The 17,666-nt window shown below is 41.2% G+C and overlaps 1 protein-coding gene across 4 annotated transcripts; it reads left to right on the top strand.

Annotated features, from left to right (window-relative positions):
• Nucleotides 1-1,805: 1,805 nt before the first annotated feature.
• KLF4 (KLF transcription factor 4) lies at nt 1,806-13,337 on the top strand. Of its 4 annotated transcripts, XM_073666931.1 has the most exons (5): nt 1,807-2,077; nt 2,214-2,331; nt 2,969-3,860; nt 3,951-4,115; nt 8,143-13,337. In XM_073666931.1, the coding sequence occupies exons 1-5, from the start codon at nt 2,073-2,075 to the stop codon at nt 8,316-8,318; spliced, it is 1,356 nt and encodes a 451-aa protein (XP_073523032.1). In that variant the 5' UTR covers nt 1,807-2,072; the 3' UTR covers nt 8,319-13,337. The 4 variants fall into 4 exon arrangements, with proteins under 4 accessions (XP_073522994.1, XP_073523043.1, XP_073523032.1 ...); XM_073666893.1 differs by having other exon boundaries at nt 1,806-2,077; nt 2,218-2,331; nt 2,969-4,115; XM_073666884.1 differs by having other exon boundaries at nt 2,969-4,115.
• Nucleotides 13,338-17,666: the final 4,329 nt, after the last annotated feature.

Below are 17,666 nucleotides of genomic sequence, written 5' to 3'. Positions count from 1 at the left end.
GCTGCACACACGATAGCAGCATACACAGTATAGCAGCATACACAGCCCAGCTGCACACACTATAGCAGCATACACAGCCCTACTGCACACACTATAGCAGCATACACAGCCCTGCTGCACACACTATAGCAGCATACACAGCCCTGCTGCACACACTATAGCAGCATACACAGCCCTGCTGCACACACTATAGCAGCATACACAGCCCAGCTGCACACACTATAGCAGCATACACAGCCCTACTGCACACACTATAGCAGCATACACAGCCCTGCTGCACACACTATAGCAGCATACACAGCCCTGCTGCACACACTATAGCAGCATACACAGCCCTGCTGCACACACTATAGCAGCATACACAGCCCTGCTGCACACACTATAGCAGCATACACAGCCCTGCTGCACACACTATAGCAGCATACACAGCCCTGCTGCACACACTATAGCAGCATACACAGCCCTGCTGCACACACTATAGCAGCATACACAGCCCTGCTGCACACACTATAGCAGCATACACAGCCCTGCTGCACACACTATAGCAGCATACACAGCCCAGCTGCACACACTATAGCAGCATACACAGCCCTGCTGCACACACTATAGCAGCATACACAGCCCTGCTGCACACACTATAGCAGCATACACAGCCCTGCTGCACACACTATAGCAGCATACACAGCCCTGCTGCACACACTATAGCAGCATACACAGCCCTACTGCACACACTATAGCAGCATACACAGCCCAGCTGCACACACTATAGCAGCATACACAGCCCTGCTGCACACACTATAGCAGCATACACAGCCCTGCTGCACACACTATAGCAGCATACACAGCCCAGCTGCACACACTATAGCAGCATACACAGCCCTGCTGCACACACTATAGCAGCATACACAGCCCTGCTGCACACACTATAGCAGCATACACAGCCCTGCTGCACACACTATAGCAGCATACACAGCCCTGCTGCACACACTATAGCAGCATACACAGCCCTGCTGCACACACTATAGCAGCATACACAGCCCTGCTGCACACACTATAGCAGCATACACAGCCCTGCTGCACACACTATAGCAGCATACACAGCCCTGCTGCACACACTATAGCAGCATACACACTATAGCAGCATACACAGCCCTGCTGCACACAGTATAGCAGCATACACAGTATAGCAGCATACACAGTATAGCAGCATACACAGTACTGCTGCACACACACCCTCCTCCCCTCGGAGAGCGCTCAGCTCCCAGCCAGCACTACCAAGCGCTGTGCGCGCCCTCGTCTCAGGGACTCCCACGTCCGGTTGCGCGCCGTCTCCCAGCAACCCACTCTGTTTGGCTCTCTAAACAGTGCCGTGACGTCACGAGCGCACCAGCCGCGCCCACCTTCTCATGCTCCTGTGACTGACGCCGGGGCTGCTACTACCGTCACAGGCTGGGCAGCGCTTGCCAGCCAGCTGCTGCTCTGACGTCACGGCCGCAGGCCGCGCCCTCATATTGCTCTCCAAGGAGCCTCCCACCTGCGGCCGCGCCGTCTCACTGCTGGAGTCCTGTATCACCATTAACTAAACTGTCGCCTTCTTTAGGAATTACCCACAAGCGTTTTCACGTGAAACCTGCGGCAGTAACGAGCGCCTCTAGCGGACACACGGGTGAACGGCCGCAGCTCTAGTGACAGTTGCGAAAAAGAGGCGGGGACGCGGGATTGTTATGAGGCGACAGTGGGCAGGGTGTAGGCGTGGCTTAAGCGTGGGCTCCTGTCACGTGAGCCGAGTCCCCGCCCCCTCATTTATAAGGCTTGTCAGCCGCGGTGGCCGTTCACAGTCACATAGAACACGAGGGCAGGGAGAGAGCAGGAGTTGCAGGCGGCGCTCATGGCAGTACCTGGAGGGGATCCCCGGACGATGTTGTGTGTGGCAGGGGCTGGGGACAGGGACTCCCTGCAGCCTCGTGTCTAATAAACTCTGTGCTACGCCTATGGACGAGCTCTTCTGAACTTGTGGAGCCAGTGTGTGTCTTATGTGGACCTAGCCGCTGTCATCTGTCACGACGAGGTTAATGAGGTATGTGTGAGCTGGGCGTAGCTGTAGGTGCTTGTGCGCTGTGGCCATGCTGGGACCTGTAGTGCGGGGCGCTTCGCTGGCTGGCGGGGGTGCCTGCTGTCTGCAGTGTGATGTGACTGTGTATATCTGTGCCCAGGCAGCCGCCCAGTGAGTGTGACATGGCTCTCAGCGGGACCTTGCTGCCATCCATCGCCACCTTCACAGCGGGGACCCCGGGCAAGGACAGAGTGTTGAGACTGGCAAGTGTTGGCGACGTGAGTATCCCATGAGGCTAGCCCTCCCCTTCCCTCCCTCCCCTGTGCCCACCATGAAGCTGGCACTGCATGCCCCCCGTGCCATTCCTGCTCCATGCTATGGGGACCCTGTGGGCTGACTTCTGCAGGATAGTGATAACCAGAATACTATAAACCTGGACTAATTCTCCTACTAGCCAAGAAGTGATCTAGTAGCCACTTTTTCCTGTTGCGCAGCTTCACCCATTTCGCTGGAATCCCCTGGTCCTAAAGTTGTGTAGTGTCCTGCCCCCCCATTATGGCACAGCCATGGCTTCTTGCATTACAGAGCTTCGCTGTTCAGCGTCTTACGCTTACTCATCTCCTTGTGATAGCGTTCAGAAGGAAGATAGAAGGGTCTCTGTCCGCCATTATCTTAGAAACCAGTGTACACACTAATATTCCTGAAGGGGAAACGTCAAAAATAAAAGGAAATGCCAAATGCATGGTCTTAACTGCTGGCTAGTTGTTGTTTCTAGCTTGGCCCAAATGTGATCTGTGACCTGTTTGGAGAATAGTGGTGCACTTCCCCAAATTCTGCATAGTTTGTATGTAAACGATGAAGGTGCCTTGTATTTTTGCAGCTGTGTTAAGAAAGTTGTCTTACTTTTTCCAACAGAGGTGGAGAGAAGAGCTGTCCCACATGAAAAGGCATCCTGCACTTAACCAGTCTCGGCCCTATGATGGTGTAGAGGGCCACTCTCTGGGGTCTCGCTGGGATCAAGAAGAATTTCATGAGCTGCTGGACTTTGATTTTATACTGTCTAATTCTCTTATTCATCAGGAGTCTATGGTGGCTTCCTCCTCATCTTCTTCCTCTGCTACTGCCTCATCACCTCCCCCGGCTGTTTCGCTACCAGACAGCATGTCTGCTCTCTCGCCACCTGCCAGCTGTAATTTTACCTACCAGCTATCTTGCCCTCAGGAAGCAACTGGAGGCACCCCTCTAATATACAGCTCAAGGGAGTCCACTGTGCCAAACTCCTCTTTTAACCTGGCGGATATAAATGACGTGTCTCCTTCTGGTGGATTTGTGGCTGAGCTTTTGAGACCTGACTTGGACCCTGTTTATATGCAGCAGGCACAGACTAGTCTACAAGGCAAATTTATATTGAAGGCTGCTGTGGATATGAGTGATTATGGCCAGCCCGTCAGTGTTAGAAAGGGTGGCTCTGGTATGGACAGTCCCATGGTTTATCAACTGCCAAGGATGCGTCAAGAGATCAAGCAGGAAGCCCCTGGTTCTTGCTCAGGCTCATGCCAAATGGATGGACAAGGTCAACAATCACAAGGGCAGCATGAGTATCAAATAGTAAGGGTGCTGTCAAGCAGGACTAACCAACCTTTGTCTCCAGATGATCTCATGGTAAGAGATTGCCATGCTTCATCTCAGGCGTTAAGCCACCCCTCTCTGTCAATACCTCCTGGCTACCACACTTCTGCAAGTTTCCCTCACTTCCCACCAGACCAGCAGCAGCCCCAACTGCCTCCATCTCAGCTTCAGTATCAAGGTCAGTCTTATCTAAATATTTTTGAAGAACCTTTAAACTTTCAACTATTGAAACAAGAAGTGATGCTGACCCCACCCTCTTCACCTCTAGAGCTTCTAACCCCGGGCAGCTGCATGTCAGAAGAAGTTAAGCCCAAGAGGGGTCGCAAGTCCTGGCCCAGGAAAAGAACCGCGACTCACACGTGTGAGTACGCCGGCTGTGGAAAGACCTACACCAAAAGCTCCCATCTAAAGGCCCATCTGCGCACACATACAGGTACCGTAGATTAGATCTCGCTGGTGGTGGAATATTTGGCTATTGTCTTAACGAAGGCTGTAGTATGTGGAGCTGCTGTTACAAAATTACCAGTGTACTTTGCATAAACATCTGTGCCCACACTGCTCTGCTTCCTTCTGGAGACTATTTATAATGTCGGTTTTTGTGGTTTTAGTCTTGGCAAAACTTTAGGCATATTACAGAGTGAAGCATACAAAGAGCCTATAAACTGAAAGAATACGTTCTCTACAAATAGGTTAGATCAAAGGTGGCCGCAGATCTGAACATACCTCCTTCCTCCAGGAGCTCATTTTTAGTGTTTGATATATATAGAATAAGAAGATGGATATGCTAACTAATAAAATATATATATTAATTATAATTTTGCACAACCATCCTCTTGTTCTCTGCAATATGAAACTGCAGCATCTGAGGAAGTTATGAGATCCATACAGGCCGCTTCATGTATACTGCATGGGCTAACTCTACAATCTCGTGCAAAAGTAGGGAAAACTTTTCTAAGTATTCAAATCATTTTATTTTACTAGAAAACTTTCTGTACACAAATAAGGAATTCTTTCACAAATGAAACTGAAGAAAATGCATGGGGATGCTATAGAGCCATCTAAACCATGTATTTTGTTTTTTTGACCACCTTTAGGTTCTGATTTAACATTTTTGGTGTGATAAACACATTTTCAAATAATTACTCTAATGTAACCTTTTAAAAGGTAACAAGCAGGTGTATGAGCTACCTGCGGACGTCTGCTTTATAAGGAGAGAGATTCTTATGTGTTCTTGTTTTGCTACATAAAATATACCGTGGTATAGGTTTGTTTTTAAGTGGGAGGGTGGCGTTAATTACAAATATACTAATAAATTAGCATTTTCGCCCTACACATTTGAGTGAGTTAGCTATCATGATTAGATAGTTTACCAAGTCTTTCTCACATTTGGTTAAGTAAAGACTCCTCCTGTCCCTCTTTCATACTTTGCACCCAGAACGAGTTCTGGAGGAAAACTTTTGTGCAGTGTAAGAACTTTTTATTTTTTCCAAGTAAAAAAAACTGAGGGTGAGAAAAGACGGAAGAAGTGAAGTTCTCATTTCTGAAGATTTAGTGACCTATTTTCCAGCCCTGATAGCAGAGCGAATGTAACAAGTGTTGGGATTCAGAGTTGTTTTTCACCCAAGAGCTGCTTGTTCTACTTAGTTTTGATTTTACCTTGTGCCAAGACTTGTCAATAAGGCCAGTTGACTATTTGTCACTGACTTTCAAGTGGAAAAAATTAATTTCACAAGGTTTTGAGGTGTGGTTAATGTCTATGGACCTCGGCCAAGTTTGAAACGAGTTTACCACAGATCACATTCATTTTTAGAATAGTAGAGCATATTTGCAGCTAACAATGAAGACAAAATGACTTTGATCTTTTGAGACGCTGCTGCAAAAGCCCTGAGGGCCTAGGGCATGGTAATTGCAGAAATCCCCACTTGGTAGCAGCCAACATGTAGACCTTAAGAACATACCTTGGAGGACTAAGACCTAATGACATTTTTCTGCAATCTGAAATCCGCTCTCTAGCCACTTCTTGCCATATTCGTGTCACTTTAAGTGTTTTTCTAACATTTTATTTATATTTTTTTTCGTAAATTGTTGGAATTTAGAAAAATGGTATTTTTACGATGTGTGAAAACGTAAACTATTTTGCAGTTGGAACATTCTTTACCTGTTTACTTATATTGCTTTGCAAAGATGAAATACAGCTTTTCTCTCTAAATTCCAACACTCCTACATTCTCTACCATTTCTAATGGAAAAGTAGAAACCTTGGAATGGATTTCTTTAAGCACAGTGAAGGATGCCATTTTTCTGGACCAAAGTATCCCTGACCGTGCAGCCATCTAATTGACTGACTAGGAATAATTAGAAGAGGAACTAATTCAGGAACGGACTATGGCATCACCGTATTTTTTTTTCTTTAGTTTTGCTCAGGGCTGTGGAGTCAGTAAGCCAAACCTGACTCCTCAATTTCCATGACTCCGACTCCCTCGTACATGGCTCATGTTTAAGTGATAAATTTACTGTAGCACAGATTCATCTCCGCTAAAAGTCTAGACCCTTAGATCAGAAATAGGACAGACCTTTATAGGACATTTCATAACTTTCCCAAATTCTTATGAAAAAATATTCCCCACAAACTGTATTGAACTACTGTACCCAATTTATTATATATTTTAGGAGTCAGTTGGTCCATTTTATACTGACTCCGACTCCACATCCCTGGTTTTGCTGGTCTTAACTTTTACCTTCGCACAGATTTATTGTCATTGTGATAATGCCAAACATATCAGTAAGTGTTGTCTTGGGACCTAGGCAAAATCCGATTTTCATTGATTTTATCCAATTAAATTTTTATTTTTTAAGCGCATTTTCATAAATCCTTGCTGGCGTGCTGTTACAGTAACTTCATGGCATGGAGGTCAATGCTTGTAAGGTCATATTACACTTGGGGCATTGTATATACCAACTAATACGTGTTATATACAAGAGAACCTAATCCACATTCACATCCAGTTTTGTTTTTTTGTTTGGGAAAAAATTGGACAGATTTTTTTTCAGCTTTTGCTTTCTGTTTTTTACTATCCATGTAAAAGAGGCAGCACTCTCATCTGCTTTTAATACCAAACAAGTGTTGCCTCTTCTTTTCTCTGGATACTGTGCGTGGTGGTTCTGCTTAAAGGCAACCCACCACGAGGCTGCCATATTCCCAATTACCATCCCTGTGTCATCCATTTATTTTTTCCTTCTAGCAACCAATCAGAGACCATCTGAAAGCATGCAGATGCAACACGGATAACATCTGTGTGCTGTCAGATGTTTGTTTTCACCTATCCATTTACTAGAATGGACCGATTTGTTTCATAGTTTTTGTTTTGTTTCTCCATTGTGGTGAGGGGTTCCTTTTTTTTTTGTCAACCGTTGGTCGGCAAAGAATAGTGATATTAAATAACTGAATGGCTCCTTTGAATATTAAATACTCACTCGTGTGACTGAGCCTTTAGATTATATCTGCAGAGTCACCATGTATATGCCTGTTTTAATAATCTTTAGGGGGTTTCCTAGTGTCAGGGATCCTGGTGCCCACCAGAGTGAATGAATTGTATCACTCATCCTCCATGTGTCTACAGGACTTCACAATGTACATTAAACTTGCTCAAACTGGACAGTCAGTATGATATGGTTTGGGTGTCTTTTTCTGTAATCAGCTTATAATAGCCACTTAGTGGCAAGTAATTCACCTCAAAGGTGGTCCCAGTGAAGCCAATTACGATGTGAGAACCTAGGCACACTGGAGGAACCTCTGGTGCTCTGATGGGTCAGTCTGAACCAGAGTTATGTAATTTTATTACATACAGTATGCAGCTTTTTAAGGCCATATTCAGACATTTTGTTCTTCACGTCCGCGTTCCATCCATGGGTTCTCACAGCTAGAACACGTATCTATTAGAATATATGGAGCTGTTAACATGTCCATGTTTTTTACGGTTTGTGGATTGTCTGCAAATAAAAAAAAAAATCCCCAATGCACCTAGCAATTTTTATTCATGATCTAGACTTTAAGTGGAAAAGCTTCATAAACTAACTGCAGCAAGCAGAGATCTTGAACATGGCAAGAGATTGAAACCTAAAGTATACAAATAAGTTGCTAAACTTTTCATCCTTCACATGTGGCCAGGATAATGTATTGGTCACTGATCATGTGTGAATCTAGAAGACGTTCCTGTAAATACGTCAGCATGTAGACCAAGGTGGCTTGTTGTAAATGTCAAGGTGCAGATAAACTGGTTAGACATGTGTCTACTTTATGACATGAAGTGAAGTGAGCCATACTAGTCTTTATTACAGACTGTGTATTCTGTGACAAAACAGAATGGAGCTTGAGGTAGATGTTCCACATTTGTTTTTCTAATGGATGAAGTATTGGTGTCCTGTTTTTAAATAATTCCTTATTGTCTACTTTTCCCATAGGTGAGAAGCCATACCACTGTGACTGGGAAGGCTGTGGGTGGAAATTTGCTCGCTCTGATGAACTGACACGCCACTACCGGAAACACACTGGTCATCGGCCTTTCCAGTGCCAAAGATGTGACCGAGCTTTCTCTAGGTCAGACCACCTTGCCTTGCACATGAAAAGGCACTTCTGAGTGAATGAAGTAGCCCCAGACCCAATACTGCCATAGGCTTTTCAGTATTTATAGCACACACAATCCATGGGGACGGGAGGAAAACAAATGTAAGCACTACAAGCTGTCATGTTTTGTGAGAAGGCAAGAACTGGGAACCTAAAAATGACTGCATAACCATTCTCTACTACATGTCGGAGAACATACTAATTTAATGAACCATGTCTGAGAAAATGGGTCTTTGACTGGATCTTCAATCATTCCATTGATGGATGAAACTGGATTTTTTTTTTGTTTTGTTTCTTTTGTGGACTCTATCTTAAAGGTTAATGACTGGAAAATGGTGGTTGCACTATTTACAGGTGTTCAACATTGGCCCACCTGCTGCTCTATTATTCTCATCAGCTCCACCAGCCAGGTCAAGGGCTTACGCATTCTTCTGAATAAACTCCTCTCGTTACATAATGTAATGTGTAACATTTGAGGAAGGCTGAATATATCTGATTATTCCATGCAAAACTCTAACAAGTGTGTGTTTACACACGTCTAGTAGAATAAAGCTAACGAAACGCTGGTTGAAGGAATAGTCATATTAGCTAATGGTGCTTACAGGCTCATACTTCTAAAGGTACCAAAGATTGAAGCCAAAGTTCTCAAACTGCTGCATATTTGACAAGGAAACCTATTTTGTCTTCCGATTTTTTTTTTTTTTTCTTTAATTGACCAAAGTTGGGTGTGTAAACCTGATTTATCAATGATGTTTGTATATGCAGACAGTATGTGATGCACTGTGGTTTCTGTGTGCAATAATGTGTACAATGGTCTACTTCCACATATGCCTTATCCAGAACAAATGTCTTGTGTTTTCTATATAGGACTTTACATATAAAATATGTAATATAAATTTATGCCAACTTCTATTTTGTATATTTGTAAACTATGAAGTAAATTGAACTTTTTTGGAGTTTGTATTTTCCTTATTCAATAAGTTTTAAATAAACCTATATTTTATTTGGCGAATTATTCGCAATAATTGAAATCTTAAGGTCGTCTCACTTTTTTTTGCCCCTTTGGTCATTGATTTATTATAAGACAACAGGTCTTATCAAAACCAGAAAAATTGACCTGGTTATCTGTTGCAACCAATAAAGGATCAGCTTTCTTCTCATAAACTGCAGTGACATGTGAAAGCTGCACTGTGATTGGTTGCTGTGGATAACAAGGACAGTTTTTGCTACTGTTTTTGATAAATGAGGCCAAAAAGAAGAAATCTAATACTGTTGTATCTGATGAGTGCCAATATCTTCCTCAAAGGAGCATGCTTCAGATTTCTAAAATTGGCTCATGCACTGTTGGGGTGTGTGCACACGTTGCGTTTTCGGCTCATTTTTCTGTGCAGTTTTGCAACAACCTTAATGATAGCTTAGTACCAGCAATGTGAATGGACTGAAATCTTTCACACGTTGCTTGTTCATTCTTTTGCATCAGATTTAAATCTGCAACGTGTCAAATTGTCAGCACTTTGCGGCAGATTTCACCAATATTGAGTGGGGAAAAATCCGCAACAAAAACGCATTATAAAAACATGCGCATTTTACGTAGCGATTTTCCTGCCAAGATATGCAGAAATTTCAGCTGTAAATACTTGGTGTGCAAGTAGCCTTAATAAATATGAATTAGAAACCTGTCAGAAGTTAGATTAATGATTTGTGAGAGATGGAAGTTGTGCAGGGACGTCATACATACAATAATAAAGCTTCCCCATTATGTCAAGCTTTTCTTACTTGTTCTGTTTCCGCTTTTCTTTTGTGTTCATTAATTTACGTATCAAAATGTAATGAAGGCAAAAGTAGTACGCAGTTCACACTACAATTGGAGTATACATTTGATGTATCCCATACCTGTGTCTGCCATAGACTTGCAAATGTATACTATGCAGTATATATTCTATGTATGCCTTTGTATTGAGGATTGTAGTGCAAGTACTATTGAAGTAAAACAGTGAGTCTTAAGGCTCATTCAGACAGCCATATTTCTGGTCAATGTGCTGGGAGTGTGAACGAGTACAAATTAATGCAAAAATAAACCATGTGGCTATGAACACCAAAACCTATTCACTGATGGTCTGTCTAGGGGGGGAATGCAGGCCTAAGGCTATGTTCACATGTAGCTTTTTTTTCTGCAGCCAAAACCTGATCTTTTGGTGGTGTAAAAAAAAAAAAAAAAAAAAAACTGCAGACAAAATGAAGGTTTTGCTAGTTTTTTTGCTGCATCTTTAGGATCCCAAAGTTCAGCTTTGCTTCCACAGCAAGTATGAATAATGCAAGGTGCTAGGCCACCAATGAAAGATATGTGAGACCTTAAAACATTTTTTGGGAAAAAAAGGGCAATTTTAATCAAATTTAATGGAAAGTTGTTTTTTTTTTTTTTTTGTCTGAAAAAAGTGACTAGTCTGAACAAAAAGGTTCATAGGAGTTCATGAAAAAATACACAAATGCAAATGTAAAAACAGTGGGGGGGAGTTGAATTGGTCAGGCATAGTTTACTGATCACATTGGCAGTGCATAAAGTTGGTTGGGCATTCTTTACTTTCACACATTGGTATGGCCATTGAGTTGGTCAGTCACTGTTCAATTTTTCAGTTAGGTATTGTTTACATGTACACATTGGTAGGGCATTGTTTACTTTCACAGATTGCTCAGGCATAGAGTTGGTAGGGCTGTTTTTTTTTACTTTTGACATATTTTACAAATTTATTTAAACTGTACTGATGCTAACTGCTAGGCTCATGTGAGAAGACCAATACATTTTGGTTTAAACTTGAGAAAATCACAAATATAAATGGGTTTCACATCCTGCTGTATTTCGTGCTTTTCTCACTAAACAGTGCAAAACCTGATGGCAACGATTTTTTGCACTTAATCGTTGTTTTCTATGGGTAAAAAAGCACTGCTGAAAGAGTTCACATGCTGCAATTTTCCAATTCGGTCAGGGAAAAGGATGTGCATGAGCTTTCTGAAATCTCATAACTTTTGCTGGTACTATAAAATGCAGCTTTTAATTTGCATAAAAAAGTAGCACGTGAACACATGGCCGAAGAGTTAGTTTCTTCTTGTGGAGGATGTCAAGTTGGTGTAAGGAGACCTGTAAGACATTCTAGGAACCTCTAAGAATTTAAATGGGCTGTATACATAAAATAAATCTGAAGCCAGACCTGTCAATCTCAGGCAGCTTCTGCGCTTATCTGCCATGTGAACGAGTAGGCAGAGCCGGTCATGTCTGCTTATAAACAGAAGCTGTACCAGTGTTTGCTGCTGCTGAGTATAAACACTCTTGTAGGATGACTGGCAATGTGTATTCGTACATGCCACTAGCATCTTGGTTTTGAGCTTCAATGAAGAGAAGGCTGGTGGCTTTTCATTCCCTTTTGGATCAGATTCTGACCTGGAGGTCAATGAGAGGTATGCTACAAGTCTATAGACTGAATCTTTTTCCTTTTTGTTTTAATAAAAAAGTTTACCATCAATTGTGAAGTCAAACATGCAGTCATTAGTGGGGGGGGGCAAAGTGAACCCAGTTTAATGGTGGTAAATGCATGAACCTTAAATGTAGTGTTAAAAGGGGTTATACAGTTGCTTACTCTGTCCTGTTTAGTCTGAATGCACAAGTATGGACCATAATGCCTGGTCTCCTGTCCTGAACTAACAATCTTCAGGAATTATGGACGTGTGCGTTCAGCCTTATGTTGGGTTCGCACAGAATTTTCTCCTACATTCAATGGCTCCGTCGGGACGCATGTTCAAACCCCCTTCAAAACTGGATTGGGGTGTATGTGCAGACGGGGCCATTGACTATACTGATGCAGACTGAGTTAGTCATGCATCATTTTTGGCTGTATATGCCTATTGGCGGAGAACAGCAAGACGTGACAGCTATAATAAAACAATAAGTTATATTGATATACTGTTTTTACCTCCAGTTTTCAATAAGCCTCTAGTCATGGTTTATGGGCTTACGTTGCCAATATACTTATTGTAATCTGCATATAAAAGCTCATCCACATGACTTGTAGGAACTATTACTGTATATACAGTAACAAGATACATGCACATCTTTGCTGATTGTGTTAAAGGGGTTGTCCCCTACTGCATAACGTCTTGTCATTGGCCCAACGGATCTGGGTAAAGTTAAAAAAAATATATATATTGCCATCTCTTGACCTTAAACAATGTCAAGTGAACGCTGCAGCCATGCAGTAGTCACTGATCTGCTGCATCATTTTATATTTTTTGTCTAACCAGAAGAAAAACACTGTTTCGCTCCAACAAAACTAGGAAGTGAACTGCTTTTTGCAATGTTTTCCTATGTTATAAGGACCGCTCATAAACAAATGGTACTGACAGTTGTTCATGGATACAGAAGGGGTTTATCTCTCCTACATAATTTATTCTACTGATACAACTGACATGGTTGGGGAAAGGAGATAAATATAGCTGTTCCAAAAACACTTACATTAGAGAGGGCAGCACTCCACAATCGAAACATAATGACCCCTGAGACAATAGGTCTCTTAGAATCAAGAAGTGTATGGACAAATAGTGAATATAACAATTATTCTATGTTAACAATCCTATAAATACACAATAGAAAAGATAAAAAATAAGGTGCATTATGCCAAGAGGAGACGCAGACAAACCTTTTTTAGGCCCCAGAAGAAGCAAGGCGAAACGCACATTGAGGTGGAGGGATGCAGCACTACCTCTCTTTGGTGGAATTCATTAGTAATTTTGGTTTTAGATAACAATCACATAACTTTTAATTGATCCATCTTGGGAACTCTTATTGGGAATTTTTGCAGGCCTTTCTAATATATAGTTTTCACAAGTATATTTACCAGGACTAATCATTTAGCCAGTAACTCTTTGTTATCCTGTATATTGCCTTAAAAAGGTTTGTCTGCATCTCTTCTTGGCTTGAGGCACCTTATTTTTATCGTGTGTATTTCTATGATTGTTAATAAAGAATACATTTTTATATTCATTATTTTTCCATACATTTCTTGATTCTAAGATGCCTATTGTCATTCTGTTTCAAATGGTTGGGGAAGGGGTAGATAGAAATGAACTCAGGCTGCATCTATACATATAGTGCAATACAGTAACACTTTAAACATAGCCAATGGCACCAATTTGGATCCTTTGAATTGTCAGCACTTTCTTGACTTGATTTTTGCCAAATCGCTGTCCTCATTGTGATCAGGAAGCCTGTAGATGACAATATAAATAAGGAAGCAAGGCGGGGAGAGAGGAGGCTTGTTATAAAAGCCTTATCACAACTTTTCTTCTAATGGTTATTCTTGCTTGAGAGATGACTATATGTTGTGCTAAATAAAGCGTTACTGAAATTCTTGTTATTTTAAAGTGCCTCTTCTGACACTGAATGCGTTGTTAAGTTTCAGCACAAAACAAGCCTTCACAATAAAGAAGTCTATGCAATAAACTAATTGTCCTGGCTTGTTGAAGGCTGCTTTTTCTCCCCCTTCCCTTTTAAAAGGTTTACATTTTAGAAATGGAATGTGTACACACAGGTGAATACAGCTGTATATTTGCCAACCTGTTTGCAGTCATGGAGATCTGCTGCCTAACAATAGGCAGCCCACATGTGTGACAGCACCGCGGGAAACGAATCCATATTCCAAACCGTAATCCACTCAACTTCAAGACACAGATTCCAAATATATAAATATGGATTAAATTTCACTCTTACTCAAACATTGAATACATAACCAGACTCTTCCCAGCAAGGATAGATGGGCGTCTAAAGCATATACTGTTAACCACGTCTGCTTTGTATATGTACAACACAGGGTTACCCATATTTTACACTTAGCACTGGAAAAAATGTTGCTATATACCTTTTGATGGTAAGAAGTACATGACATAACTAATACATGCTATAACCAATAAACTGCACCCAAAACAATTTATTTCTAGCGGCAATCTGATTACACATTAGACTAAAGTCATCCGAAGCCGCTGATATCAATGGGAACAACCAGCTCTTACCCAACAGATAATGTAAGGGGAGATATTAGTTTGTCAGTGTGAATTTTAATGCCTGTCCCCTTTGTTCTTCAGTATATAAGCTGCTGCCAGAGCCATTTGGCAGTGACTTTCTATACTCTCCCCTTGCAATGACGTAAATGCCTGGCCAAGCTGAATATTCATGTATGTAGGTTAGTCGGGAGAGATGGCTGAATGTCAGCTATTGTATGTGTATGGATAAGTTTAGTAGTTCGTATTGTTTCTTTGCTGCACTGGGGTGATATTTTCCAAATCAGCCAAGGGTAACAACCAACTGTATATAGTTTCTGGTACGCATGTTTCTTTCAAAATTGAAAAATATACTGATGAACAAAGTGCAACATCAAAAATGAAAACTCACGGAATTATGGCAATCACAGTATCGATAGACGTGTTAACAGGTTCAGGACCGCCTATTGACTTTAAACGTCCTGGAAGTCTTGCTCCTTCTCTAGAGTCATGTTCTAAAATGTCCCTGTATAGAAGTGCAGCTACACTAGATTATGCAGCTGCAGGAGTTGGGATCCAGCTAGTCCCCATAGAGAAGGCTAGACTGTTTATTACTACATGTGCCTTCTCTATTGCTGTATTCACAGCGCTAAACAAGCACTGTGTATTCAGTAAAGTGTTGATGGCGCTCCCTTCTCCATATACAGCGGTCACTGTGTATAGGGAGGGAACAGGAGCTACTGGGTCATAGGGCATCCAGACAGTTCTGCTATTGAGCCAGGAGACTGTATTGTCCTTGTAACTTGGGCTAATATACTAGCTCCAGTTACAAGGGAAATAAGATGAAAATAAAAAAATGCCCATATTTAAATGCCCCTTAAATGTTTTTTTATGACCTTATTGGGGGCACAATGAATGAAAATGAAATACAAAAAATAAATACAAAATAGGTAATAAATTTAAAAAAATGCCACTGTCAATCCAAATTGCTGATACTAGCCCTACCCATGTAAAACAAATTGTGTCCAATATAGAAGAATATTTGTTACAGTGGGGAGGAAATTCTTAAATATATATAAGTACTTCTTTGTTGTCATAAAAAAGGGAAAACAGACACTTATTTCCTTTCATTTTCTACTGATATGGTCCGATATAAACAACAAAAAAAAGAATATGACAGTGACATTAAAATGAAGCTCCATGTATCACAAAATAAAGACACAAATATTACTTGAATATTCTAGCTCTTTAAACCACATGTATTAATAAAACTGAAAATGTGCCTGTTTAAGAATGGGGGTAAATTGCCTGGTGCTGAACTGGTTAATAATATGCAAATGATGAAAAATTGGAAACAAAATTTTCAAAACATCTTGATTTTTTTCAGCATCGAGTATAAGCACAATGTGCAGAAATATGCCTTGGCTTGCTATCAATGAAGTTATTAATGGTTGTCTGAGGAATTTTCTGTCACGCTGAATACACTTAGCCATGTATATCATCAAGATCCACTGCTGGCAGCTTCTTTTGCAGAAGCCAACCAATGGCATCTCAAATGTGCTGAAAAGTCCAAAGATGCTGCAGCCCATGGTAGCACATTTAGACCATGAAGGCTGCTCGTAGTAGCACAGGCAACATGCGCACTGGTGTTTTCTTGTTGAAAAATTGCTCCTGGAACACGTTGGAGACACTTTGGCCTTACCACTGATTCCATGACCAAATAAGTGTAGTACAGAGTTGTTAGCACACCTGAAATGAAGGCAAGAGGGGTCCGGTTATCGTACATTATGCAACTCACACCATAATCTCAGGAGTAGGAGGAGGACTGATGTGACTTTTGCTCTTGAGGGTCTGTTCATGGTGTTGCCCACGTAATTTTGTCACTTCAAAGAATTATCCATTCTGTACTGAAAGTGAAATTAGGCCTCACATTCCACACAAACCATCAGAAGTCATTTACACAACATTTGGCTACAAGCTAGAGATCCAACTACAAGGTGTTTCATTGACCTCACGCATGCTTTCAAAGGCAATCATGGTGCAGTGCAAGACTTCAATGAAGGCTGGAATGAAGGTCTATCCTCTTCATTGACTTTTGTCTTGCATGCAGTGATAACTGGAGGTTGGTCGGTAGACCACATGAGCAACTCCATGAAGAGGCCTTCACAAGGGAACTAATGGAGCCTAAACGGTAGTGCTGGCAAGCTGTACTGCTCTGTGTACCGCCATTTTATCTCCATGTACAGGGCTAAGAGATTTGTCTGAAAAAGGTTTGATACTCTGTTTATGAATTGTCTGTTTGCTGCAACGAGTAGTCAGACCATAAAATTGTGCCCTTATCCTTATGATTGAACCTGTCTATTCTACTTTTAATGATACATAGCATAACATTGCATTTTTGGCCTTTCATGTTAACCTCTTTCCATAAATGTGTTTCTAAATTGCTTTGATAATATATGGTTCACCACAAAAAGACAACTCTAAGTACAGACTCTTTTATCAAGTGTGTTCTCAGTTTTGAGGGCAAGAAACTAAAGTTCTCCGAATACAGAAATTACTAAGTCTTTGAGCTTAGGCTACAGCCATAATCAAAGCCTTTTAGTGGCAAATACAAGCTGAGTCTGTAGCTCTTTTTTCGTTTCCATCAAATGGTTTCTATAATTATAAGTTCTAGAATATAGACTGTACAATAAACTAAACTGAAAGACTACATGTTGTTTGTCCTGTATTAGACAAGTTGTTAAGCAGATTTTGCAAGAGTATATACAGTGGTGCTTGAAAGTTTGTAGATTCCGCAGAATTTTCCATATTTCTACATAAATTTGATCTAAAACTACATCAGGTTTTCACACAAGTCCCGAAAGCAGACAAAGAGAAAATAAAACAAATAAGTCAAAAATATTAGACGTTGCAATTTTTTAAATGAAGAAAATGATCCAATATCACATGTGTGTGAGTGGCAAAAGTATGTGAACGATTAGTATTAGAATAACATTTTAAAATATGTGAATTAGAGTCTGATGTTTTCTATAAATGGGATGAAAATCAGGTGTAAGAGAACAACCTTTTTTATTTAAAGAACAGGGATCTATCAGTTTCTGATCTACACAACACGTTTATGTAATTGTATCATGGTATGAACAAAGGAAATTTGTGAGAGCCTCAGAAAAAGAATTGTTTATGCACATCATGCTGGAAAAGGTTACAAAACTATCTGTAAAGAGTTTGAATAATCATTTTTACTTTCACAAGGAGGGTTGGCCATCAAATATCACTCCAAGAGCAAAGTGTATAATAGTCCCTAAAGTCACAAAGGAACCAAAGGTAACAACTAAGC

Source organism: Phyllobates terribilis, unplaced genomic scaffold, assembly GCF_046119375.1.
Source record: "Phyllobates terribilis strain yellow unplaced genomic scaffold, ASM4611937v1 Scaffold_1__5_contigs__length_1240528914, whole genome shotgun sequence".
Lineage (NCBI taxonomy): Eukaryota > Metazoa > Chordata > Amphibia > Anura > Dendrobatidae > Phyllobates > Phyllobates terribilis.
This window is presented reverse-complemented; position numbering and strand designations above follow the sequence as displayed.

What these genes read in the sequence shown, in the direction of transcription:
- KLF4 (XM_073666884.1), top strand. An exon ending in GACTGGCAAGTGTTGGCGAC is followed by an intron (nt 2,332 to 2,968) that starts GTGAGTATCCCA and finishes TTTTTCCAACAG; the next exon opens with AGGTGGAGAGAAGAGCTGTC. An exon ending in CCATCTGCGCACACATACAG is followed by an intron (nt 4,116 to 8,142) that starts GTACCGTAGATT and finishes CTTTTCCCATAG; the next exon opens with GTGAGAAGCCATACCACTGT.